This window comes from Pipra filicauda, unplaced genomic scaffold (genome assembly GCF_003945595.2).
Source record: "Pipra filicauda isolate LSUMZ 115617 unplaced genomic scaffold, ASM394559v2 scaffold409_size848515_pilon, whole genome shotgun sequence".
NCBI classification, from domain to species: Eukaryota; Metazoa; Chordata; class Aves; order Passeriformes; family Pipridae; genus Pipra; species Pipra filicauda.
In genome coordinates this window covers 390,711-408,290 of record NW_024104542.1, presented here as the reverse complement: position 1 = coordinate 408,290, position 17,580 = coordinate 390,711, and the positions used below count along the sequence as shown (strand labels likewise).

At 35.1% G+C, this 17,580-nt stretch overlaps 1 protein-coding gene across 2 annotated transcripts in view; it reads right to left on the bottom strand.

Moving 5' to 3' along the window:
• Positions 1–17,580, bottom strand: part of NCAM2 (neural cell adhesion molecule 2) — a 276,313-nt gene that overhangs the window by 135,425 nt on the left and 123,308 nt on the right. For both annotated transcript variants that reach the window (XM_027713181.2, XM_039385372.1), the window contains exon 2: positions 947–1,021. In XM_027713181.2, the coding sequence (XP_027568982.1) occupies positions 947–1,021 (75 nt within the window). The remainder of the gene's footprint in view (positions 1–946; positions 1,022–17,580) is intronic.

Below are 17,580 nucleotides of genomic sequence, written 5' to 3'. Positions count from 1 at the left end.
GTCTGCGCACTGTCAGGAATTTATGCAAAATTCAGGAAGAATTTCTTCATGGAAAGGGTTGTCAAGCATCTGAATGGGTTGCCCAGGGAGATTGTGGAACAACCATACCTGGAGGTGTTCAAGGGAAAGCCTGATGTGGCACTTAGTGCCATGGTCTAGTTGACCTGGTGGGGATTGGTCAAAGGTTGGACTCCATGATCTTGGAGGTCTTTTCCAACCTAAACGATTCTGTGATTCTATAGTGTCAGCTAACTGCTAAACTGTGAGAGTTGTCAAACTGTCAGCAGAAAGACAAGCAAGACAAAACCGCAGGTAGATGTACGATTGTTGAGAGAGGATAAATAGCAGCTCAATAATTCAAGAAGGGTAAAAAGCCCACAGACAGGTATAAAGTCCTAAAGGGAAGACACAGGCTGTTCAGCAGTCACTGGGTCAACGGGTCAAGTCATCAGGCAGTTGCACTGTCAGTGTAGTCAGGCCATGTGTCACCAGCAGTGAAAGATGCCAACTCAGAAACATCAAGGATCAGTATCAGGCAGCTGCAAATGAAAACTCTTCTCCTGACTGATAACTGCCTCACCAGAAAAACTCTTTGGCTCTCTCATTAGGTTGGAGAGGATGCTAAAGCTTAAGCAGGTAGCTTATTTAATTCCTTAACTTAGACAAGTAAAAATATTTTAACTAAAAAAGCATCCTAACAGATATAAACAACCTTTACTGATACAGAGGATTCAAACTGAGTGATTCAGAGTGTGAAATGAAGAGATTCCAGACTGGAAATGTGAAGCCAGTGAAGAGCTAATATTTATCATGATTCTTACGAGTCAATATGAATATACAACATTATGTTAATTTAATATTATGAATCAATTAATTCAGTTTTAAATATGTGGGAAGTTTAAAAATTAACAAAAATTACATATCTATAAGTAAACTGAAGACATACCTGTGCACGTGAAGAATTTGGATTCACCCACACTGAGCTCAACTTTGCTAAGTGAAATTGTAACTTGAAGTAAAGCTGAAAAATATAAAGTAGGTTGTTAATACATTTGAGTATTTGTCAGTTTAAATTTTTTATTGTCAGGTCTTGTATTTTTTTCATTCTATACACAGAACCTGTTCAACAAATCTGAAGTTTCAGCTAAACATTGTTATGCTTTGAACTAAAATACATATAGAGGTAGAGAAAACAATCAAAATAAAGTGTTACATGAAAGATAACAACCTCATATCTCAAACCTGAGGACAAAATTAAAGGGGGGAAAGAAACAAGAAAGAAAACTGTATAGAAATATACATAAACCCATAAATTCAATGAGAATAAGGCGACTTGGAACACTCAGTATAGACTGACAAAGGGTAAATCATGCCTGACTTTTAGGATAAAATTATTAGTTTTGTGCATGAGAGAAGAATACTGGGTGGCAATTACTTTGACTTTATCAAGGCTTTTGACACTATCTCCAACAACCTTCTCATATTCAACTGCATTGGGTATAAATAGCAAGGTTTTGGTAGTGGGGGCTGGTTGCAGGGGTGATTTCTGTGGGAGGGAGGTCAGAGGTTGTGCTGTGCAAATACAGCCAGTTCTAGGTAGCTCCACAACGCACCCACTGCAGGACACTACTGAGAGACTTAGAGGAGTTTGTAGCACCTGCTAGAACACAGCCCGAGGAACAAGGCCAAAATGATAGGAGGTGCTCCATGACACAGCTGGTAACAGCCCTGATGGGACGGTGGAGATGCAAGAACAAATACATCCCCAAAAGGACTGTGGCCTGTGGATAACCCACAACAGGCCACAACCGAGGAAACGAGTTAGGCAGAAGGAACAGTGGAAGAAAAGAGTTAAAAAAGAAGGAATGGCAGAAAGAAACCACTATGTCCTCACCCCAACCTCCTGCATTACCCATCATCTCACTGGAGGGACTGAGTGTAACCTGCATGGGTGGTGATAATGAGAGGAGTGAAGACTAGGAATGGAAAGGAGAGGTATCTGGAGCACAGGAAAGAAGCAAAAACATGTTTTCCCTAAGCATTTAACTATTTATCATCCTTGTTTTCAAATACTCAGGTAATTAAATGTTTATGTTAGGTTGATAAATAAATTTTATTTCCCCAACTGGAGTCTGTTATGCCCCAACAGTGATTTGACAATGATTTATCCTGTCTTTGCCTTGACCCATCAGTTTTCTCAGTCTCAGTCTTCCTAATTTCATCCCTGTCTTGCTGTTGTTAAAAGGATCGAGCAAGGCACTGTAGGGGATCTTGGTCTAACCCACCACATCAATCTGTTTTGTCTGACCCTGCTTTTAGCAGGAGATTGGACTAGAGACCTTCTTCAGTCCCTTCCACCTTGAATTATCTTTTTCTCCCGTGATCCTGGGAATAACCTACACAACGCAAGACAGTATTATTGGTGAGGGGGTTAATTATGCAAAATAACTATGTACTCTTCAGTAACCACATTTCCAGCATCATCACCATTCTAAGCAGCTGTTTCTCTTTAACATCCATTATCTTAAAAAAATTGAACAATAAATGTTCATAAACGAACAGCGGATAAAATCAATCACGTTAATTTGAAGGTCTAATCAAGGCAGAAATCAAACAGGTAAAAAATGGACTCGTGTTTTTTAAAGAATTTTCATTTAGGATTCTACATAGTAGAGAACTGGGATGTATCTGAAGGTTAAGAAAAAACACTAGTCTGAAAATCTGGATTTTCAGTCTTGAAATATAGTAACTATCGTCTATTCTTTGTATGTGGAAATATTTTACCTTTTGGAAAACTGCAACACAAGATATAGTTTATACTGAACGTGATAATCACATCAAGATTCCTTCTGTATAATTGGCATGAAAGTCCAGGAGGACAAACATCTCTAGAGATGAGGGGCATTATGCTCCAAACTAAATTTTTTCTCTCACAAATTTCACCCATGAATAAGAACCTGCTAAACCCCTCAATTATTCAGTTCTGCTGACAGTGAAAATTCAAGAAAAGATGGGCACAGAAAAAACCATTAATCTCTATTGATAATACTCAGATAATGTGCCAACTAATACAACTAAAAGAAAAGTGTAATGAAACAGATTTTCTATTAACTTTCATGTAATCAACCTGGATAAGCAAGAATTAGACAAGATTTGAATTTTTTCTTCAATAGTAGTACCAAAAAACGGCAGAGAAAACTGAAGATTACTTCATTATCAGCCTGCCAACCTAAATTTAACAAAATTCATTATTTTCTAATAAAATAAAATAAATTAAAAATCAAATACATGTGTGGTAAATAACATTTTTCATGAGTTGTCCTGAATTGTGATCAGGGACTTGTACTATTCTCCACACAACAACAAGGAGCATGGTGAAAGCTCCTTTAGGACACACAGAGCACTGACAGAGAAAGAGTCTGTGCTCATTCTCATCCATGGTCTTTACGTCCATGGTATCAGAAGCAAAAGACAAACCTACATGTAGGAAAGGAACTGAGTTTCACACAAAGTTTTCTTTTATGTTGTAATAAGCACCAAGCAGTAATAAATCATCCAAGAGGTTACTCCAAGCCTCATTTCTTTGTTTACTTGTCAGGTAAAGCTTCACTATAACCTCAGGACATACAACTGCTGGTTGGAAACCAAAGTACTAATAAACACAGAGGTTGGGGAATTTCAAGTGCTCAGACATCACAGACTCACTTTTTAGGTCCTATGCCACCATTTCTCTGGTACTATATTTTTTTCTTTATGGAGTTAGGAATCTTGTGCAGTTGCTTCAGAAATATATACATCAGCATTTCAGCAGTATTGCTTCAAGGACAATTGCACTGCTTAATTCCAATAACTGTAATAACTGATGTCAAACCATGTAAATGCAGTAGATTAAGTAATGAATGTCAAGTAGAATGTAAGGAATGGGATGAGAGGTGAAAAAGCAAGAGAATATTTTTCCTTCATCAATTAAACACATATTTGAAACTCTCACAGAGTTTTGGCAAAGGGCTCAAATCCAATTATATTTCTTAGCATAAATGTAACTATAAACTCTATGGAGATATGCTGGCTACATCTCTGAAACCATAATGAAGTCTTCTTTCCTACATATGGTACTTTAATATTTACAAAATATAAAAACAGAAAAATACAAGAAAAACAGAAAAATATAAGACCATCTGTCCCATTTTCCCAACTTCATCACTTTCCTAGCTCTGCTTCATGTAAATAGTAAAATATTGTTTCATGCAACCTAGAAAGAAAAATATTGTCCAAGTTATTAATATAGCAATCTTTGCTTATTAGTAGTGAGGTAAATAGTCGAGTATGAAGCTAGGAGGAGGTTCACTTGTCACTTACTGAAGGTAAAATATTGCAAAGAGACAACACGCAGTCAGGAAATTCCACATTACTTCCAAATCTGTTTCAAGAACTACAGAGATGTATTAAGTTATTATAAGCTCTGATGAAGGTGGCAGTGATGCACTCACAACTCAAGTTATTGCTGTGCTCCAACAGCTAATGGACTTATATAAAAGGGAGTTGTTTGTAACAAACTTGTTTGATGGTCTTTGAATACACAGGCAAATCAGGTCAGTGAAGATGCCCCAAAAATTCAGTAGAGCTGGTATCTAACTATGTTAAGCCAAGCCCAAAAGTAAATAGTATTTTCTTCATGGATCTGACAAAATACTGCCTCTTCCCATTTTTCCAAGGATATCACCTAACTACTTATACAGAAAAAAAATATTCAAAAAGGCAACATGTAAAAGATCTCTTCAAGCAGAAGACTGGTGAGTGTAATCCTATTGTACAACAGCTGTTCTGGGAAAAAGTGAAGTCAGTCAGGACTTCACTCGGTCTTAGGTACATGCCCAATTTTATACCAAAATAAAAGAGCACTATTAGCACTAGGTGATACAACCAATCCTGTCCCTTTTGACCACAGTCATTATAAAAGAATTATTATCAGTTGTAACGCACTAAGAGGATTCTGCTGAATTATTCCTTAATGGCTTTAAAAATCACTTATGAAGATAAGAAAGAACAGTAATGAGAGGTTCATTTGTCCTGTTAAATATGGAGACAGATGACTGCATTCATGAGGACTAATATTTAGTAGACTAACTGATTTCAGTCCCATTAGCAGTAGTATCCTTCACGTTTTAGAACAAACATCACACCCTGTCGTAGCTGTTCACACAGAGCATCACCTGATGCAAGAAAAGTGAGGTGTCATGAGTGAGAGGTTACAAAAATTGTAACAATAAGTGACTTGCATTTGTACTTCTACTGTCCCTTAGCAATATATTAAAACAAGTTCAAAGCGTATACTATAGAAATGTACTTTTAAACATCTGTAAGATACGTAAGGTACTAAAAAGGAAAAGGAGACAATATTTAAATAAGATCTGAAAAATATTGGGTAAACCTCTGTTTCAACTAATAACTCCATCCAGTGTCTTCTTGATAACCCCACCTCAAACACTCAAAAACCCCCCCAAATCTTCCTTTTTTGTCTGTATTGGAAAGATACCAGTAACAAAACATACCATATTCTGCCCCAGTCTGCACAATGCAAGTTTGGTACAATACAGTTGAACAGTTTTTATGCCACATTGATAGATCTGAGTGCATTTTGGAATTTACTTCTGAGCAGTCAGACATCACTCTGCTATAGAGGGGTCTTTCTAAATCTGTTGGAACGCAAACTCACTGAAGGGGAGAGGGCAATGGGAAGGCAGCAAAGAGAAAAGTACACAGCTACGAAGAACAAACAAGGCATGCCATGGGATCAACATAGAACTAAGGAAAGGGGTGATAGCTGCAGAAGGCAGTTTGGATGGCCTTGGCATTGGCTTCTAAGAAAAACAAGGAGACTGCAAGATAGGACTGTTCTCTTTGTGAAGGTCCTAATTCTGTTTAGCATAAGTTCTCTGACAATAGTTATACTCTCAGCTATCATAATTCTTTGACTTCCTGTAATTAGTAAACTTACCTGGGTAATGTGGTTTTGCTTTCAGTAAACGACTAAACTAGTATTTAATGTATAATATGCTTAGAAAACAAGGCTTCATTATCCTTGAGCATAAAGAAATTAGTATATTTTAAATAGGTATCAAATTCAATTCCAGAACAACCATTCACCCAGTTAATCTTTTTACCCTTTATTATGCAGGCTTCTGAGAATATTCTGTTTCAGTGCGCTGATTTCCAGATACAAGTCAATGGCCTTCAAATGAAAATTACACTAGCATAATCCTTGCAGAAATGCATTCTCTCTTAAATTCCTATTAACTTCTATTTTAAATAGACTTGGAAACAACAAAAAGTTTTGTTGGTTTGGGAGCTTTTTTTTTTTTAATAGTATGTTTTAAATCTATTTGGACTTCTAAGTTGAAATAATGAAACATAAATTATTAAATACACAATGAACTTAAGTATCAGACAGTTAAAGGGTATTTTATTTTAGGGCAAATACTTTTTAGGTTCTATTTAAAAACCTCAGTATGTTAAACTGTTTAAGTACTAATTCAGCAAAATCAGAAATACAAAAGAAAAAAAAACACTATACAAGCCATAAAGTTACATTTCTGTTAGCAAAAGTATGCTCTGAGCTGTTTCCATGAGCAGTCAAACAGGAATGGTACACCTGTGCCCTGAAGAATTCCTTTAAAATAACAGTACAAAATAGAGCTGAATTAAAGTCTGTTAAGCTGTTTGCACCTGAGAGATGGAATGACCTACTGGAAACCACGTTTGGAAATATCTTAAGTCCCCTAAGGTTGTTTTTTTTTTTCACATACAAAAAAGATTCCAACACTATGGACCTTTGAAGAGGGAAAGGCACGTGGTCAGATGTTACACAAGAGATGACCTTTAAAGCTAATGACATAGTTACTAAAATTATCATCATTAACAGAAACCCCACAATGAAACGATAGAAACAAAATAGGATTTTACCACATATTGTAACATCTCTCTTATATCCAAATGAACTCTCTATAGAGAAGAAATCCTATCATCATTCATATATCCAATGAAAAGGAGATGATGTTCTTGTTGAGCTTGTAAAGGCTGTGAAACTTGTCATGTTTAAAACCACCTAATACATTTGTAATCCTTTGGGAACAAAAAGAATGCTAACAAATATTTTTTTTTCTTGTGTATGTGAGAACCCACAGTGAAAATTTAATCCAAACAGGCTATTCAAATGCAACTCATTTAACGTTTTATCATTTAAATGTATTTTTAGATTTTTTCCCCAATTTTTCTAGCAGTTTAATAAACTACATATGGTTTCCTATTTAGACGGGATTCTAATATCCTGTAAGCACTGTAACCTTTTGTTTTTTCCTATGAGAAAGATATATTAATGGCCTAATGATAGCCTGTCTTCCATTCAATGGCCTTGAATGCTTGTCTGCAATTCGTTTTGCAGAAATAATTCAAAGACAAACTGCATCTGAAAAGCCAATAAACAAAAACTTAAATTTTAAGAGTTTGGTTATTTTTCAACTTCACAGTGGGCTGACTACTACTAAATCATAAAGTGTCACTTCTCCAGGGTATGACAGTTCTGAGAGACGTTGTTTACATTTATAATTGCTTGACAGAAAGTTTTACAATAAATTAAGCAGTTCAGTATAACCGAACTTTCTATTTCATTAAATTACCCTTAATTTGGATTTCTCAGTAGAAAATACAGTTTTGATATAAAGTTCTAAGGTTTTATTTGAATTATTATGGATTCCTTGTTAAATTTCTGTCCTATAGAATACAGAATGGTTTATTTTTGGGTAGACAAAACAGTCTTTGTGTCATCATGAATTTGTTTCCTACATCTGTTGAAGTGTCATTTTCCCTGATGAGAAGAGCTAAAGTCACATAAAGTTCAAACTCCCTTCTGGGGCGTAACAGATGTTATATAAGGGTGAAATGCACAATGCAGGAGCACCAACACAATCCACTTCTGTGCAACAGTGGCCCAAATACTGAAGAAGAGCCAAAAAATCCTCTGTTAAATATTCTTTTCTATGACGCAGTAGAAACAGTAAAATAGATAAGCTATTAATATCTGAGCAGAAACAGTAAACAAGTATAAGCCAGTCTGCTTGTTACAATTACAATTCAAAAGACTTAAACACAAGTTACTCATTACTGTCCCCTCGAAAGTCAAGCAAACTATAGTTTAGAAATAAACATATAAATATTGTGAGTTTTATTGAGATTTTCAGGTAGGTTGATATTGTGACTCCATTCTCTAAAAATGTAAGAGATGCAATATGGATAAATATTTATATATAAATTTACAAACCGAAGCATATTCAGATACTTTAAATGATACCTAAAGAATATTTAATGAATATTTATTATTCCTAGTCATGGCTTAGAAGTTTACTTAAAAACCCAACAAAACAAGATTAAAAGCTAACCTAATTAAAAAACAAACAAACAAAACAAAACATGAGCATATTCATTTAAAATCTGTTTTTGGCAAGAAATATTTGCTGTAAGTGAAAGGCATTATGAACTTTGGAGGACTTTAGCTATAAAATACCAGGCACGACATGATGCAGATATTTAATTCTAGTTAAGTTATTCTAGCTAAATTCGGTAAAGCTTCTTGTAATGTATGGGAAGAACATGGAAGTTTAAAATTCACTGATTAACAGAATATTAATCTATTTTAACTGCAGAGAAACATCCTGGGGAATCTTTGTCATACATCGATCTCATACACACATAACTACATAGATATGTGGGGAAAAATAACATAGAATAATATGATTATACTTATCAAAGCTTAACACCTTAAAAAAGTCTCTTCAATCAGAATTTTTTTGGGTTTTGGCAGTATTAAACAGAAAGAAAAAGTACTTCATGAGGCTATGAATTTTAAGGAACATGCTTCCCAAACTGAAAATTACTAAATCAAGGAATTCTTACTTTCACAATATCTCCTATACACAGAATCTTTTCAAAACCCAGAAATACCTCAACAAATATAAATTTGAAAAATGAAAACCTTAGTCTTCAAAGTAGTGGTTTTCCAATAACAATAACCTAGAATGACAGATGTAGAATAAGTAGGAGGCTGGACATGTTCTTGGTGGGCAGGGTTAATTTTTTTTAACATTAAATCTATTTTCCTAAGTAACAAGTGATAGGGCAAGAGGAAATGGCCTCAGGTTGTGCCAGGGGAGGTTTTGATTAGATATTAGCAAAAATTTCTTCACTGAAAGGTCTGTCGAGAATTGGAACAGGCTACCCAGGGAAGTGGTGGAATCACCATCCCTGGAGAGATTTAAAAGATGTGGAGATGTGGAGATTAAGGACATGGTTAATGCTGGGCCTGTCAGTGCTGGGTTAATGGTGGTACTCGATGATCTTAAAGGCCTTTTCCAACATAAATGTTTTCACCGTGCTTTGTTTTGTTTTTAATCTAATCTAAAATAAATTTAACATCATTTTCAAAATGCTTGAAGTCAAACAGAGTGATACAAGCTGACAGTGGTGCCCAGTGACAAGTGGTAATGTACACTAACTCAGATACAGGAAATTCTGCTTAAACATAGAAAAACACTTTGTCCACTGTCTTTTATTATAGAACAGTAAATCAGGCACAATCCAGAGACAAAAAATACTTAAGGATGACATTTATCCAAAACTGCAAGCTTTAAGTTAAAGTCACAAACATTAAACGCATTTCTGAAAAGGAGCGCTCATGCTATAAAAAGTGTCTCATGTTCCCTCGTTACATTTCATTTTGGTTTGACTGAGGTAAAAAATTTTTAAAACTGCATTTCTTCGTTGTTACTGGGTAATCAGCACAAGTTTGATAACATGCCAAGGTAGTAGCTGAACATGGACACCTAATTAAAAGGTATATATATGCTGCTTACAAAGCAGCAGCAGAAAACATGATACAGGGAACAGGAATCTGGGGGGAAAAAAACCAACAAAAAACCAACAACAACAAAAAGCCCAACCAAAAAAACACCAAGCTAAATCACTGCCAAAATTCCTCCTTCAAAATCAGCTAATAGGCCAAGTGATCCTTCAAAGTGCAGCGGAATATTGGATGGAGCCAGCATTCATCTAAACTACTTGGCCTGTACACTATAAATCCAAACAAGATGTTTCTCAAACTTCAGGCCAAAAATTGTATGAAAAACTTCTGTTGAATGTCAAACACGTTAATCATTCAGATGGTCATAGAACTAATTCAACAGAACTAATCTAACAAAAAGAGGAAACTTAAAAAACCCCTGGAATTATCTTTCTGTATCCATAGACACAGCATTGGAAAGGTTCTTCTGAATCTGGCAGACACTGAAAAATAATTCCAAAATTCTACCCTAAATCCTGGACATTCCAAGACGTCAGTGAATCAGTGTTCTCTAAGATCCTAATGAGTGGTATTGTAAAGAGTGGATTCCTCCAGGCCTCATAGGAGCCAAGAGTTTGCCAAGTCTTAAACAATACAGAACCCTTTCTCACAAAAATATCTGCTTCAAGCACATTCTACAAAGGAGACATATAATAATTGTTTCCAGTGATGCATATATAGAGAGATTTATCTGAAATAAAGTCAGTGTAGTTGCTTAAAGATAATAATCTAATAAAGACAAGGCAAGAAATCAGATCATGTAATTATGGAACCAACGTATCCTCACTGATTTAAAAATGAGATCTTTGCAATGAAAGGTGCAACGAATTCCTTTTCCTCCGTTCTCACCAGAAAAACACTGAAATTAGCCTTAGAGTTCAAAAATTATTAGTGGAGATTAACAAACAAGTAGATGGCGAGATACAGCAACCATTGCAATTGCCTAGCAAATGTTGCTAAAAATACAGTAGTCTCTATGAAATGCACCTGTAGGCAACAAATAAGTTAAAGCAGAACAATATGTAAACTAAAGGTAGCAACAGAAAGAGCAGTATTTCATTCAACACATCTTGAACAAAATACACCAACTAATCAATGTCTCTGTAGCTAAAAAGAGAGGATTTTAACCTTGATTGCAAGAACCTCCAAACAAAAAACTGCATTGGCTTTCCTCACAGGTTTGTCTTTTATTCTCGTAAAAGAGATGACACATGCAAAAATTATTTGTTTCAGAGAAAGGACTTATCTAGTAAAAATGTTTTGTGCCTCAAGAATTCGTTACAGTCTCCGTTGGGAGTTTTCTTTAACACAAGTGTAAGCAGTTCATTCCATTTCTCAGAAGTGCATAATGAAATCAGAGCATCAACTTTAACTACACAAACCCCAACATTTTTAATTGTAAGGGTTTACAAAGGGATTGTGGAAACGTGACCCAAGGATGTCTGTTTGACATCTGAAGAAAATGAATTAATGGCTCAAAGAGATATGAATTGTCTCATTCAGTCTGCTGCTCTGTTGAGGACAGATGTCACAAGGGCACGGAGAACGGCTAGAGGGACTTCTTGATGCCAGACATGCACATCATGGCAGTGTCTAAATTCAGATTTAAGAACTTTCAGTCCTTTTCTTGGCACTAGTCTGTTTGTCTGCATGCTCCTTATGAAAGGTAGGTGTTTCCTGAGACATTCAAATTGGTTGGAATATGAATTTAAGGACTCGTCATTTCATTCAGTACAGTTTAGCTTGAGCAATGGTTTTTATTTTCTCTTCCTTCCATCAAGTCCTTAAAAAACTTGAACCCACATTTGAAATGCAAGAGTCCACAATCCAGTACTCGTGTTTTCCATTATTAATTATCCGAGACTAAAAAATATTATCAAAGGGGAGTGATCCTAAGAAAAGAAATAACATCTGCATCAGTCACCAAGCTTCTTTAAGAAAACTGTGTTTAGAAGGAAAGACATTGGAAGCACAGAATGGAAAATTAGCCATTTTGATACATGTTTTCTCTACTTCCTTTAGTTTCCTTACTTTCTGCTTCAGGAATTTACAAGTAAAGTAATTTTAAAAACTATAGTGCGTAACTTACAGAGTACCTAGACAATCTTATTCAGAAACATCTTGAACTGTAATTATTTGTACAGATATATTTTATCTTTCATCAAAACCTTTTAAAAGTATTACTATATTTCAATGGCACCCAAACCCGGAATTATTGTTGCATGCATTTTTACCTATAATTTAATTGTTTATAGTTTAAAATTAGGATAACATTAAGTCAGAGATGTGTTTGTTCTTATTCACTGCTGAAAATCCATTTAAACAAATTTTCAAAAATCATAAATTACATAAACGATGACAAAAGATGCCAGAAGATGGCAAGATATTAAAAATTCAATAAAAATGAACATATTTTAGAAAAAAATTCCTTCAGCACAGTCTTACCCTGAATGGATAAAACCTGAAGAAAGATGAAATTTGGTTGATTAAATGTCTATTCAAAAAAGGCTTAGACATCATTGCTACAGAGTGTGACTGTTGAGGATATCAGAGCTGCTGTGGGCAGAATGTGTTTGTGTCTATGGCTGTTAATTCAACATCACAATCCCTTGCAAAGATAATACACTTTTATGCACACAACTTCCATAATTCTGAATACTTCCAATCCAAACAGCTTATCATGACACGAAGTATATTTATTTTTTTAAAAACTTGTCTAGTTGCCTCAGTATATAGATCAATACATTATAAAGGATAGGTACATTAAACTATATGTAAGAAATGATAACCTATTCACAGAAATAATTCAATTACACTACAGGTAGCTATTTTTATTCAGCATAAATCTGGTCACGTACATAAACTCTCAGGCTAAATCTGGGATGGGTTAATTGAGCTATGAAATTTGATATTTTCATTATATCTCTGAAAAACTGCCATAAAATCATAGAATTATTTAGGATGGAGGTGACCTCTACAGGTTACATTATCCAACCTCTGGCTCACAACAAGGCTTACCTCCAAACTTAGATTAGTTCCTTGGTCAAATAAGAAAATTTCTCTTTCACATCTGAGTTAGTTTAGAATCTTACATTAGAAGATAAAAGTAATGGAAATTAAATTTTAAAGACTTAAAAACTCTCCCTCAGTATGTCGATCCATTTAGGACTTGCTGAAAGTATTTGTGAGCTAGACTAAGATTCAATGTAGTTGTAAATTTATGCCATAAAAAGAAGTAACACCGAAAAAAATATTAAATTACAGAAAAAGACAACTTTCTGGTTTATTTTAAATTCTTTTAAAAAAGCAAACCAGCTATTTCTGATGACATCCGGGCATTGAATGAATTCTTCTCCAACCCTCTATTCAATGCTTAAGAGGATATAACTTTGCCCAGTTTTGGGGCCTTAGTTCAAGAGGGACAGGGGAAATTTGGAGAGTCCAGCAAATGGCCATGATCAGGAGCTTAGAGAAAATGCCTCATGAAAAAATTATGAAGCAGACTGGCTTGTTCTGGCAAACAGAAGGCAAAGTATCAAGGTAATAACTGCCTACAACTTATTTAAACAGAGTTAAAAAGACATTTTTAACTTTTAAGCTTTTAACTTTTTAGTTTTTCCAAGTATTTCTGTTGTTGGACAACATAATAGTTGGCAAGACCACAAACTGTGGACAGCATGAAAAAAAAAACCCTCAGTAGAAGAAAAGTATAACACTAGTAAAGGTTGTCCAGAGAAGTCGTGGTGTCTGTATCCTCAGAGTCAAAGCCATGATCCAGTGGAATGCTTGTCACGGTCTTACTGTAAAGAGGAGATTAGAAGAGATGACCCCCAAAGACAATTTCAAATCAAGATTCCCATAATCTTGTGATCCTAAGAGAAATATCATAAACATTAGGGGACAGGAAGATGAATAATATTTCCTGTCAAAGTAAGGAACAGGCACAGATAATCCAGTTGATAATCTGAACAGATAGCTCAGAGAAAACCTCTCATGAGAAACAGAAACAAGAAACAAACTGATTTAACAAGCTGATCAAATCAGAATTATCTCTGACAGAATAGGAAGAGTCTGTCACACCCTAACACACAAAAGTGCTTATGCTAAGCCACAACTGCTGTATACATGCATTTTATACCTAAGGTGGAAAAAAAGTGTTTTTATTTAATGTTGACATTAATCTTTCTACTCTTCCTACAGCAGAAATTAATGTTTGTATCTGTAAGCACCATAACTAGAGGTAGTGGTTATGTAAGAAAGATCACCAAAAGAAACCAAGTATTCAATCCTAATACCATGTAATTAAAACTACATCTGATGGAACTCTACATGTCAGAGCAGCCTCACTGTTTGACTTAAGGCAGCTCAGCCCTACCCAAGAATAATGAGGAAAATATTTGAAGAATACTTTTCCTACAATGCTGTTGTGAATAAGAGACTATGTCTTCAGCTGATGCAAGTAAGTATTTTAACATCGATGAGAAACCTTCTTGGCAATTACGTAATAAACATTTAAAATGCAGACAAGAAGACTGGATTTCTAATCATACTGTTTCCCTGTTGTCATAAAACTAAGCAGTTCAAGTGCACCTGATAAAGCTTTTGATCTTTGGATAAATGTCAAAAATATTTTTTACACATAGAGTACTCCACTGAAGTAAAGAAAGGTTTTATTTTACATATGAATTTTTCTTTCATATATGCTATGGTCTTTCAACACCCACGGAATCAGAAAGGAAATACCAGATTTAAGTGTATGATTTGACACTGAATCTTCATGTTGGAAAACACAACTCCCACTGTTAAGTATCCATTCCTGTATTTCAAAGCCTAAAAATTAAATTATTTGGCAGTTAATTTATAATGACTTTAATCTCACTAAGGAAGTGGTTATTCATTATTCCTCATGATCTTCTGGAAAATGAGATTCTAGATATCTGAAAGTGATATTCAAGATAACTGTCTGGGTTTGGGTATGAAATAGATATAAGGGTTTTTTATTCCAAATCACATTTGCATACTTATTCAGAGATTCAGTATTTTCAAAAGTCAGGGTATAGAGAGGTTTTAAAAATCCATTAGATCTACTAAAAGCTAGACCTTACTTGCCTGGGAAGCAATGTAGATGGTTTCATCAATTAAACTTTTTTAGCTACTCAAGCATTACTAATGCCTTCAAAATCATCAATTCACTATGATAATACATCACTTAGGAAAATAGAGGCGCTGTCTGGGAAATAGACATAAATAAATAAATGCTGCTGATTGCAACATTTTGCTTCTCTTTAACTGAACATTCAACAGATATCAATGAAAGTACTCAGCAGAAAGTTTGGTTATTTGCCAATACTAAGTAAAATTTGGCAGACTTCTCTATATCTTAATCAAGATTTTGATCCATGCAGCTGTGTCACCACTAGAACAAACAGAAACTAAGAAATGGTTGAAGAGCTGCTATCATATCATAAAATCATAGAATGGTTTGGGTTGGAAAGGACCCTAAAGATCATGTAGTTTCAACCCCCTTGCCATGGGCAGGGACACCTTCCACTAGGCCACGTTGCTCAAAGCTCCATCCAACCTGGCCTTGATATATGTTCTGGAACCATTATCTTGACATTAGTTCTATGATTAAGTCAGTTCTCCTGGTTTCTGATTTTACAAGCATCAATTACACTTGGTGAGAATATTAATAGCAGTTTAGATATTGAATTGAACACAGAGAACTGCCTATCAGAGAAAAGCTAATCATCTACGTCTTTTAAGAAATGGATGACTTGGCCCCACTTGTGAGGATCTTACTTATAATTATTAAAATATAATTTTTAATGTCCCAAATACCTTCCATCAAAGGATACAGAAGTTGTGCTAGAAATTACATGGACAGGGTGAAGATGTAGAATCAAGACAATTTCAAGTTTCTCAACAACTGCATTTTCAGATCTGTTGTGGTTAAAAATAGCAGCACAAAGGTAAACCTTTGAGATTGATCTCCTGTAGCCTGTATGCACACATTGCAGAAGTTTTGTTTTGGACTAACACTTGGTTGGTCCTGTGAACTGAAAGGCCTTCAGTGGGTCAGAGTTGCCTAGCTCTTATTTCAGGAATACAGATTTCAGTTCAGTTTCAACAGAAAACAATCCAGTTTGCTTGCTTTGGGATCATTCTGTAACATGAGTCAAAACGTGGTAGGTATGAATACCTGGGAAATATGCTTCTAAAGCTTGCTGGTCACAGAATCAAAGAGTTCATTAAGGCTGGAAAAGACTTCCAAGATCATGGAGTTCAGCTTTGACCCATCACCACTGGGTCAATTAGACCAGAGCACTAAGTGCCATTTCCAGTCATTTCTTGAACACCTCCAGGGATGGGGACTATAACTCCTCCCTGGGCAGTCCACTCCAGTGCTTAACCATCTTTGCTGTGAAGAAATTCTTCCTGATGTCCGTCCTGAACCTCGCCTGGCACAGTTTGAGGTTATGCCCTCTCGTCGCTGGTTGCCAGGGAGAAGAGCCTGACCCACAGCTGTCTACCACCTCCTTTCAGGTAGATATAGAGAGCAGTAAAGTCTCCCCTGAGCCCTGATGATTCAGTTTTAACGTAGAGGCAACCTGTAATTTAAGGATTAGAATTATAATAACTATTATAATAACTATTATAATTCTAGTTACATGGAATTTCACAGCTCTAGAATTAAAAAATAGGATTGTAACATTATTTTAAAAAATCTTAAATATCTTTTGTTTCAAATATCATCACTGAACCAATTTACTTGAGACAAAGGCTTGCAATATTTCATGAGACTTTTCTGAAAAGGACCCAAAACTTCAAAACTTAAATATTAAAAATAAGTAAAGAATAGATTTTATTATCACCAAGTATTGGAAGTATTACGGACCAAGAAAAAAAACACTTAAAAATCTTGTTAATCTACCTGAAAGGAACAACTGCTTATTGAGGTATTATTAAAAAAACTGAAAATATTGCAGTTAACGAAGGCAAAGTATTCCCTTTGACTTGTGGGAAAATGTCAGAACAGTCTCATGAGCCCTGTCTGGGTAATAAAAAAAAAGTCTCTGGCATAAATATTCTTTCTGTTTCAAAAAATTAAAAGTTCAAGGAAATGCTTATAAATAAGTGACACTGCCAGAGATCATAAGAAATCAGACTGGCTTTTCAAGCTCTTTCTTTTAACCCTTAAACTCTTTGATCTTTGAATGCTATTGTATGGGTACTAGCAAGTTCTCATCTTTAATTATCTTGATTTAAGAAACTAATTTTCTCTCAAAGGATTGCTTTGAAAAGCTTTCTAATTGAGAACCAACGGGGTTGCAATTAATATGAAATTAGTCAGACAAATTTATAAGCAAACAATCTAATGTACCAGACAATCATACGTTTTAAAAAATCAATCCTTTCATGACACTAAATAATATTTATTAAGGCTGCTGAAATCTGATTAAATCTTTAACGGGTCAAATTATATCTAGCTTAAAAATTATTAATACTTTCTGTATGTAAGCACAAGCAAATGTCTGAATTTCAGACTGAAACCCATGAAACAGGTCAGGTCAAAAGTCTAACGAGACAGTATTGCAGCAGTGAAAAAAGAGAATCCAAAGGATTACCACTCATTTGCACTGTTGATTTTTTTTCCACTCCAAGTGATGACACTTTGACATCCAAAG